Source organism: Anomaloglossus baeobatrachus, chromosome 1 (assembly GCF_048569485.1).
Source record: "Anomaloglossus baeobatrachus isolate aAnoBae1 chromosome 1, aAnoBae1.hap1, whole genome shotgun sequence".
NCBI classification, from domain to species: domain Eukaryota; kingdom Metazoa; phylum Chordata; class Amphibia; order Anura; family Aromobatidae; genus Anomaloglossus; species Anomaloglossus baeobatrachus.
The window spans coordinates 24259454-24269878 of NC_134353.1; the positions used below are offsets into that span (position 1 = coordinate 24259454).

The 10425-nt window shown below is 46.4% G+C and overlaps 1 protein-coding gene across 1 annotated transcript; it reads right to left on the reverse strand.

Annotated features, from left to right (window-relative positions):
- Positions 1–778: 778 nt before the first annotated feature.
- ANKRD53 (ankyrin repeat domain 53) lies at positions 779–7549 on the reverse strand. Its single transcript, XM_075346073.1, has 5 exons — positions 7407–7549; positions 4062–4261; positions 2772–2936; positions 2480–2600; positions 779–2194 (listed from the first exon to the last, which is right to left on the reverse strand). The coding sequence occupies exons 1-5, from the start codon at positions 7509–7511 to the stop codon at positions 1559–1561; spliced, it is 1227 nt and encodes a 408-aa protein (XP_075202188.1). The 5' UTR covers positions 7512–7549; the 3' UTR covers positions 779–1558.
- Positions 7550–10425: the final 2876 nt, after the last annotated feature.

The following is a 10425-nucleotide window of genomic DNA, read 5'->3' on the forward strand; positions in this document are numbered from 1 at the left end:
ACAGACAGACAAGGAAAGAGACAGGAAAAGAAAAAACGGGAAAGACAGAGACCAGGAAAAGAGACAAAAACAGGGAAAGAGACAGAGACAAGGAAAAAGACAGGGAAAGAGACAGACAGACGGGGAAAAAAACAGATAGGTAAAGAGACAGACGAGGAAAGAGACAGATGGGGAAAGAGACAGAGACAAGGAAAAAGATAGGGACAGAGACAGACGGGGAAGGAGACAGACTGATTCACAGACAGACAGACACAGACTCATAGACCGAAAACAAGACTTTAGGTGCTGCAGTTGTTTGGTATTTTTACAGACTCATAGACAGACACAGAGATAGACAGAGACTGATACAGAGACAGACCGAGAGATAGAAATAGACACACATGGATAGAGACAGACAGGGAAAGAGACAGACAGAGACTGGGAGACAGACAGAGAGACAGTTACTATCCTGGGCAACGCCGGGTACTACAGCTAGTATCTTATAAAGCAACTTTGTAGATCGTCTACATTGAAACAGTCCTTCCATCTTTCTGCTGTAGAGTCTGTGCACCTCCTGTACATAGCTGGCTGTCCTGCTGCTTTTCGCACACATCTAACAGCACATGTTAGCTCACTGACTTACCTGTGGTTCGGGACATAAGTGAGATATCACAGTGTCTGGTTTACATTTGCCATCCTCCAGGTATCATTAAAAAAAGCAGCAAAAACAAGAAGAGGAGTGTGTACAGCAGATTAAAGGAGTGAAGGAAGAAAGTCTTCAGAAAGGACAGATTTATTTATTTACGGTATTTGGTTTGCGTTCTAAATCGTCCACATTTGAAACAATCCTTCCATCTTGCTGGAGTGGAGCCTGTGCACCTCCTGTATATAGCTGGTTGTCCTGTTGCTTGTGACATAACTTTGTTATCTCAGTGTCTGTTTGCGCTTCTCCTCCCAGTATAAAAAAAAAAACATAAAGAAAAGACAAATGATTACAGCAGATCAGAGTAGAGCGGGAAGAAAGCATCCAGATCTTCATAGACGGCAGATCACCTTGGCATAGATTTTGCTTCACAACTGTAAAATGAGGCAACTTTCTCTCTTTTTAACATTAACACCATCCGGTTTAGCAAATTGTAGGGCCTGTGCGCCTTGTGTACATAGCTGGTTGTCCACCCGCTTACATCTAGCATTACACATTGGATAGCTGCTGTGTCTCTGCTTTCCTTTTTTCCAGTGGGGAGAAGTATTGATACAGGATTTAATAGTGTGGAGAGAGGAGGAAAGCATGTACGTTTTCAGGGAGGGCAGGTTGCACAGACTATACTGCAGAGAGTGTAGATAGGGAGACAGTCCGTAGTCCGCATGGTGGAAACGAGAGGTCACATAGGACCTGTATCAGTATGAACAGAAGCCCATAGACTATGGACTGCGAGTAATCACCTAGGAGGACTAGAGAAGAGAAAATGAGTCCTAATACATGACGGCAGCTGCATCTGAAGCTAGGACGTTTTTAATAAGGAGAACCACTTGTGATGACCTCCAGTGCACCGGGCAAGAAGGTTTTCCTCTCTCTTGGTTACTGGAGATTGTCCGTTATTGGCCGCCTATGGGGCTTCCTGAATTTCTCGTCAAGGTCCCGTCTTAAGTGATAAGAGATTTCTGAAGATGGTTTGTGGGACTCGCTGGTTTGTTGTTTTCTCGGTACATCGAAGACATGAGTGACCTTGAAGTCTTTGGGCACCCGGATCCGCTCCCGAGGTCTTCTCTTCAGGAACAGGCTCCTCTGGATGACTTCGTGGGGCAAACTTGGCGGAGAGAAGACTTGGCCTTGTACGGTCCGGATTTGCAGCTGCCCCTGTTCATCTTTGGTGAGTAACACGCGGGAGCTGAGGTCCTTTTCGGTGACTTCTTCTAAGGGAATGCCCTGCCAGAGTGTTGGTACCCGGTGAATACACACGGTTGGCGGTCTTTGAGGGTTGGTGCTCTCGTTCCAAAAACATTCCTTCGAAGCCGCCCTCTCTTCATCGCTGACTTTTCCTCTCATGGTTTCTCGGATATTTTCTTTTTGGAGGATTTCGTTTTTTGTTGTCTTTGGAGACTTATTGTTACTTGTTGAGGACATTCGCTGACGATCTGGTGCCGACTTTGGCAAAGTTTCAGGCCTGTTCATCTCTTCTGTCTGATTCTTAGTTTTGGGGCACAAAGGAATCTGCTGGAGAAGCGTGGAGGTTACTGCCAATATGGAGGGAGGGAACCTATAGGCTGCGTATAAGGCTCATGTCTTCTCATTCTAAGGGTCTACACTAATGGTGACCTCATGGTGGATCCTATTCACACCATGGTCCTTGGGTTCAGTGATAAATCCCTGACTCCTCTGCCCCTTCTGGCATACAGATGAGGCATCCTTGCCAAACTTCTCCACCCCCAGGGGCCCTGAGCATTAATGGCCTCCCGACCCCAAACCCCCCCACCCCACTCCCGTGAAGCCCGAGCTCACCTGTGTCTTTAATACGATGTCTTGTGCTGCTTCCTCAATGTTTTGTTTGATTTTCTCCATCTTCTTCATTTCCTTGGCGTAGTCCTCCTTGTCTTTTTTCCACATGGCACTGCGGAGATACCTGCATGGAGGAGGGCGACCGTTATGGCGGAGACTGGAGAACCATTGTGGCTGAGCTCATGTATCCCGCCCTATTGTGTGTGGTATAGTCCAGTGTATCCAATCCCATTATGTGTGGTACAGTTCCCTGTATCTAATCTTATCGTGTGTGGTACAGTCCAACGTTTCTCACCTGGCGGCCGATCGTCGGCACCACAGATGGCACAGGTCGATGGCTTTGTTGCCCTCTGCGTCCTCAGCGTGGACATCAGCTCCAGCCTCCACCAGGACGGCGATACAATCCTCCAGCCCCTCGGTGGCGGCCCGGTGCAGGGGCGTGCTGCCGCTATGACTCCTCCTACATTATTACACTTATTGGATCTGCAGGTAGTAGAAACCCAGAGCCCCTCACCCGAACCAGATCATACTCAGCTGCTGCAGAACCTCATCATACACCTCAGCTGCTGCAGAACCTCACCATATACCTCAGCTGCTGCAAAACATCATACACCTCAGCTGCTGCAGAACCTGATCATACACCTCAGCTGCTGCAGGACCTTATCATATACCTCAGCTGCTGCAGGACCTTATCATACACCTCAGCTGCTGCAGGACCTTATCATATACCTCAGCTGCTGCAGAACCTGATCATACACCTCAGCTGCTGCAGGACCTTATCATACACCTCAGCTGCTGCAGGACCTCATCATACACCTCAGGTGCTGCAGAACCTCATCATACACCTCAGCTGCTGCAGAACCTCATCATACACCTCAGCTGATGCAGAACCTCATCATACACCTTAGCTGCTGCAGAACCTCATCATACACCTCAGCTGATGCAGAACCTCATCATACACCTTAGCTGCTGCAGAACCTCATCATACACCTCAGCTGATGCAGAACCTCATCATACACCTTAGCTGCTGCAGAACCTCATCATACACCTCAGCTGATGCAGAACCTCATCATACACCTTAGCTGCTGCAGAACCTCATCACACACCTCAGCTGCTGCAGAACCTCATCATACACCTCAGCTGCTGCAGAACCTCATCATACACCTCAGCTGCTGCAGAACCTCATCATACACCTCAGCTGATGCAGAACCTCATCATACACCTCAGCTGATGCAGAACCTCATCATACACCTTAGCTGCTGCAGAACCTCATCATACACCTGAGCTGCTGCAGAACCTCATCATACACCTGAGCTGCTCAAGAACCTCATCACACACCTCAGCTTCTGCAGAAACATCATACACCTCAGCTGCTGCAGAACCTCATCATACACCTCAGCTGCTGCAGAACCTCATCATACACCTCAGCTGCTGCAGAACCTGATCATATACTCAGCTGCTGCAGAACTACATTGGTGACATATGCAGTGGGGTCTTTTGAGGAATACTTATTCTGGCAGGAGACATATGTTGGGTTTCCCTTCTTATGTTGGGGGTTTCCCTCCCACTCTGGGTGGTGACTCACACGTTGACGTCCGCTCCGCGCTGCAGCAGGTATCGCAGACATGGCATCACCCGGTGCCCGCTCTTCTGATTCATCACCAGGTGCAGCGGCCGCCATCCATACGTGCTGGGCAGGTTCACGTCCATGCCGTGCTCCTCCAGCAGCAGCGCCAGGCACCGGAGGCGGCAGTGTGTGGCCGCCATGTGCAGTGCGGTGAACCCCTGCCAAAGACAACACAAATTAAATTTGTTTCAGAGGGCCGGCTGGGGGCTACGTTTTTTTCGGAAGGGTAGCTGGGGTCTTCATTTTTTTCAGAGGGCTGTCCGGAGGCGTCGTTTTTTTCGGAGGGCTGGCCGGATGCTTCGTTTTTTCGAAAGACTGGGAGGGGGCTTCGTTTTGTTGGAGTACTGGGAAAGGGCTTTGTTTTTTTTGAAGGGCTGGCCGGCGGCTTTGGTTTTTTTTTTTTCGAGAGCCTGGCTGGGGCTTTGTTTTTTTGGAGGGCTGGCTGGGCGCTTTGTTTTTTTCGGAGGGCTGAGCGGGGGCTTCGTTTTTTTAGGAGAGACGGACAGAGGCTTTTTTTTTTTTGGAGGGTCGGCCAGGGGCTGATTTTTTTGGAGGGCCAGCTAGTGGGCTTAGTTTATTTGGAGGGCCGGCCAGGGGCTCATTTTTATGGAGGGTTGGCCGGGGTCTTCGTTTTTACAGAAGGTTGGCCGGGGTGTTTGTTTTTATGTAGGGTTGGCCGGGGTCAACGTTTTTATAGAGGGTTGGCCGGGGTCTTTGTTTTTATGGAGGGTTGGCCAGGGTCTTTGTTTTTATGGATGGTTGAACGGGGTCTTTGTTTTTATGGAGGGTTGGCCGGGGTCTTCGTTTTTATGGAGGGTTGGCCGGGGTCTTCGTTTTTATGGAGGGTTGGCCGGGATCTTCGTTTTTACTGTGGGATTGGCCGGGGTCTTCGTTTTTATGGAGGGTTGGCCGGGGTCTTCGTTTTTATGGAGGGTTGGCCGGGGTCTTCGTTTTTATGGAGGGATGGCCAGGTCTTCGTTTTTATGGAGGGATGGCCGGGGTCTTCATTTTTATGGAGGGTTGGCTTCAGGCTCGTTTTTATGGAGGGTTGGCTTCAGGCTCGTTTTTATGGAGGGTTGGCTTCAGGCTTGTTTTTATGGAGGGTTGGTCGGGGTCTTTGTTTTTATGGAGGGTTGGCCGGGGTCTTCGTTTTTATGGAGGGTTGGCCGGGGTCTTCGTTTTTATGGAGGGTTGGCCGGGATCTTCGTTTTTACTGTGGGATTGTCCGGGGTCTTCATTTTTATGGAGGGTTGGCCGGGGTCTTCGTTTTTATGGAGGGTTGGCCGGGGTCTTCGTTTTTATGGAGGGATGGCCAGGTCTTCGTTTTTATGGAGGGATGGCCGAGGTCTTCGTTTTTATGGAGGGTTGGCTTCAGTCTCGTTTTTATGGAGGGTTGGCTTCAGGCTCGTTTTTATGGAGGGTTGGCCGGGGTCTTCGTTTTTATGGAGGGTTGGCGGCAGGCTCGTTTTTATGGAGGGTTGGCCGGGGTCTTTTGTATTTTTATGTGCTGATCTGACACATTTGCTGATACCTTTTTGGTTTAGAGATGACTTTTTTTGCCTTTTATCCCTTTTTTTGGTTTGGGGTTTCAGTATTTTTTTCTCTTTATGGCTTTTAGTGTACAAATAATTTTATATTTTGATAGAGCGGATTTTTATGGACACGGCCATCCAGAACTGTTTATTTTTCTTTATTTTTAATAGTGGAAATGAGGGGTGATAAGAATTTTTATATCTTTTAAAAACTTTTTTTTTACGTTATTGGGGGAGGTGAGCTGTGATTATCTGACTGCAAAACTACAGTACATTGCAGTAACCTTGATTCACCAGTCACAGTCAGGTCTTCACGGAGACCTCTGGCAGACGCCAGCTGTTATGGCATCCCATCGACACCCAATGGTGATGTCACTGTGTGGCTGATGGTCACATGGGTGGTGCGCTTTAAATGCCGCTGTCAGAGATTGACATCAGTATCTAAGGGGGTTAGCAGCAGTGTGCGGGGCAGATGATGGCTGTATAACACAGCCATCATCTGCAGGGTATGATGCTAAATCTACTTCTGTTTCAATCAGGAAGGGGTTAAAGTTGCGTTCTTTGTGCTCACCACGTTCTACCTGTTAAGCTGCCTCCCTGCCTTGTTACTGTGTCACAAGATCACGTCTTGGAGTATGGGGCTTGGAGACCTCTGCTTCCAGTTATAGTTCTAGGAAGATTTAATGTCTTTGTATCTTTGTTTTTCCTTTTCCCTAGATGTATGAAGTAATGATCTCTTTTTGTAATGTTTTGGACCACTCTCTTCACAACTCAAGAATAATAGTGACCCAGAGGCTAAGATTTTAACTGTCAGACTGACACCAGGTCAAAACAGCCCAATGGTCACCAGGTCAAAACTGCCCGGCGGTCGTCACCAGGTCAAAATAGCCCAATGGACACCAGGTTTAACCAGCCCAGCGATCACCAGTTCAAAACAGCCCGACGGACTACAGGTCAAAACAGCCTGGCGGTCACCAAGTCAAAACGTCCCGCTGGTCACCAGATCAAAACAGCCCAATGGATACCAGATCAAAACAGCATGGCGGTCACCAGATCAAAACAGCCCGGTGGTCACCAGGTCAAAACAGCCCGGTGGTCACCAGGTCAAAACAGCCCGGTGGTCACCAGGTCAAAACAGCCCGGTGGTCACCAGGTCAAAACAGCCCGGCGGTCACCAGGTTTTAACAGCCAGAGTTGCAGCAGATGATAACTGCCAGAGGTGCACCGGGTCATGCCCGCCAGAGAGAGAGCTCGTCACAGCCGGATGTGCACTACTAAGCTATATTCATCTCTGTTGACGGCGTCCTTATTACTGAGACTGCAGTACTCACTAAAAGTTACATTTTGGGCTGAATTTGGAGAAACAAATTGATATATTTGCTGTTTTGAGATATTTGCAGAAAGTTTATACATTTTACTATTAAATCAAATTTTCAATCTGGCTGGAAAATGTTTTGATTGCGGCTGCAGAGGCAGACGTATCGTTCTAATGACAGGCGCCATATTGTGGAGATTACCTAAATCAGCGTTAGTTCGATGACTCCCGCCAGCTTCTCATTAAACGATCATCCTTTATGTAAACATGACGCATTTTCTCAAATCATATAATGTAACACGGACAGATGGCAGTGGATTACCGGGCCGGAGCGGATTATCTGAGCTTTGCAGCCTTCAATCCACAGCGTTTAATATGAACTGTTGGGGGTAAAGAAAACAGAGCCGGACCCTCGTAATGTAATCATGTCGGCTCGGCAGAAGAGCTGACACTTACATATCTGTCAGCCTTGACCTGCGCGTCCGACGCCTTCATACAAAGCTGCAGCCAGTCCACGTTCCCAATGGAGGCTGCCATCAACTGGTCCCGGCTCTTCTCCATGTTTTCTGTTTGCGTCTCTGGGCGGACGCTGGGGATTTTCTGCAATAAAAACTGTGGATTATTTCATGCTAAAATTTTCGGACGTGTTAGTAAAATGGAAGCCGTCACATTAAACATGGCGCCTGATCCGCAGGCAGCGGGTGCTAGAGCCGGAGGAGCTGAGCAGATTCATATATAGGTTTGTAGGAAAAGATTTAGTACAATTTGTATTTTATTCTTTTGAGTTCTCGCTCGCTCTGGCTGTAGGAGTCCAGAGGGCGGTCCTAACCCCAGAGCAAGCGGGAATGATAAGAAGTTACATGATATAGTTAGGACCAGGTGGGGTTTTTATGTTTGTCTTCTGCTATTCGTCAACATTTTCTTCAAAAAGGCGAAAATAAAAACATCTTTTTATTTCTGCTTTTACCTTTTTTTGCCACTCATGAGTGTGAAAAGTTGCACTAAAATGTTGTAAAATTTGCACAAAAATTCCAGATGTACATAAAATGACTCCAAGGCAAGGATATTTGTGCAAAAAATGTTGCAACTTTTTAAAACATTAAAAAAATAAATAAAAAGATGAAGACGTAGAAAATAGACTTGACAAAAGGTGAAAAGAAGCCTTCTGGAAGAAGCATCACTAATACGAAACGTGCGTTGGGTGTGGGACGCTATTACCTCTCTCCTGCCGACTTTCCTATAGGTATAATTATAGTTTAATATAGGGCCTGATTAATATAGCTATGTATACATAATGTGATTTCTAGCTAGCAAATTTTTGCACACTTGTGTTTCTATTTTGTTATTTTGTCTAATATATATTTTGTTTACGTACTAATTGTATGCATGAATTCATAGATAGATTTATTGTCTGGTCCGGCTGTTATTATAAATTATACTTTATACTTTATGGGGAAGTGGGTGGGTTAGGTGTTCCCAACATAATATGTACCCTGTGAGGGAATTTTTTGGAGACATCCTTTTGTATGTTCTGTATTTTAATATTTTAACTATTTAATAAAGATCTAAATATTATATGCGGTTGCATATTGTTGTTGGTGTGTAAAAGGCGAAAAGAAAAAAGAATGAGGCGCAAATGACAAACACCAAAAACAGACAAAATTTGATCATGAATCCAGGATCTAAGAGAATTTTTTATTTCTAGCAAAACTGATTATTTTTTTCTACCGGTTTTAAGGAATTTGGACCTAAAATGATCAGCGAATCCCAAAAGCCAAAAAAAACGAAAAGGAAAAAAATGCAAATAATGAATCAGGCCAATAATCTTGTAGGAAATGCTTTAGGGGCTCATTCATTATTATGTTTATGGGGTTTTTTTTGTCTACTTTTAATTTTTTGCACTTTTTTTCTTTATTTGCGCCTTTTATTAAATCAGTTTTCTCCCTATTCCTATTTTTTACTTTTCATTCGCCATCTGGAGCTTCTTTTTTTATTTTCCTGATGTTCATGGCCGAGTCATTAATTGCAATTTCTTTCCTCAAATTTTTTTTGTGTCAATTGTCCCTCAAGCCCTCTCACGGAATGATTTTACGTTCACTTTTGAACAATTTTTTTTTTCTTTCATTTTATCGGACTTTTTGCCCTAACAAAAAAAACTAAAAAGGTTGAGGGATAAAAATAAGATAATTTATGATTTTGCAAAAAAAAAAAAGCAATTTTAAAGAATTTGCCCTGAAAAAATATCAACAAATATCACAAGAGAAAAAAAAAACATTTAACAAAAAATAAATGTAAATAATAAACTTTGTGTATTATGTTCCATTTAATTCCCGCTCGCTCTGGCTGTAGGAGTCCAGTGGGCGGTCCTACAATAAGGGACTCTTTAACGCCAGAGCGAGCGGGCATATTATTTCTAAGTTCCACTTAACCTTTTCCTATCAAACTTTATATCGATCTGCTCCGCGCCTCCTGCCCTCCATTATTCTACTGACTGGTATTTCATGGGAAGGCAGAAGAAGATGTCCGACCCCGAGTCTATGCCGGCCCGCCCCGGTGAGGTCAGCCCAGAAATGACGCCTCTAAGAACCCCCAAATGGCCGTGGCCTGACCACGTGACCACCAAGATGCCGAACACATTTGTAACACTGTCCTCTGCCTGGCGTTTGCCCACTTTGCTGTACCCGCTGCATACCCAGTGAGGGTGCCGGCTGTTTTACACAGCAGACGCCTGCTGGTAACTGCTATGATTGAACCTGACTGATCACAGTAGTATGTTAACCCTTTGGATAAAGCCAATTGGCCCCCTGCGGCCCGATCACTAGGCCCAATGACCTTTGCTGTTCATTTCTACGTACCGCCCTGTATAAGATTTACTGATTGTGTGACGCCCTGGCCTATCAGGTCGTCACAGGGTAATGTGCAATCTGCCCTTCTATGCAATATCCACCTACTCCTTGGTTATGGGCCCCCAACTAACAGTGTTGCCAACAGCAGTCAATCAAAGTCCTGGGTACACTCTGCACCACAACCACCAGACATACCAGTGGACGGCCTGAGTGGAATAGGGCCGCCCACTTTGGGGGTTGGTTAAGTGGGGGGTCAGGAGTGTCAGGAGCAGTGCAGTAAGAGTTTGGGGTTTGAGAGAGGAGAAACTAGGAGAAACTTGGAGAAACTAGGTGACAGATAGTGGTCTGGACCTAGTAGGAGCTGGACCCCCGATTGCAGGGGATCGTGGCAAGGGGCTCGGAACTGTCGAGGAGGACAGCTGGCGGCCTTGCACCATCACCAGGCTGGGACCAAGCCACGACGGGGTACGTGGACCCTAGGTCAGGGAGTAGTTTCAGGCAACCTGACAATTGACAAGACGAGAACGGAGCCTTCAAGATCCGTTCTCCACCCGCTCCAAAATCGGGGCACTAGTGCAACGAGGGGGATAGGACTTTCCACATATACGGTCCAGAAAATCCCAAGCGTG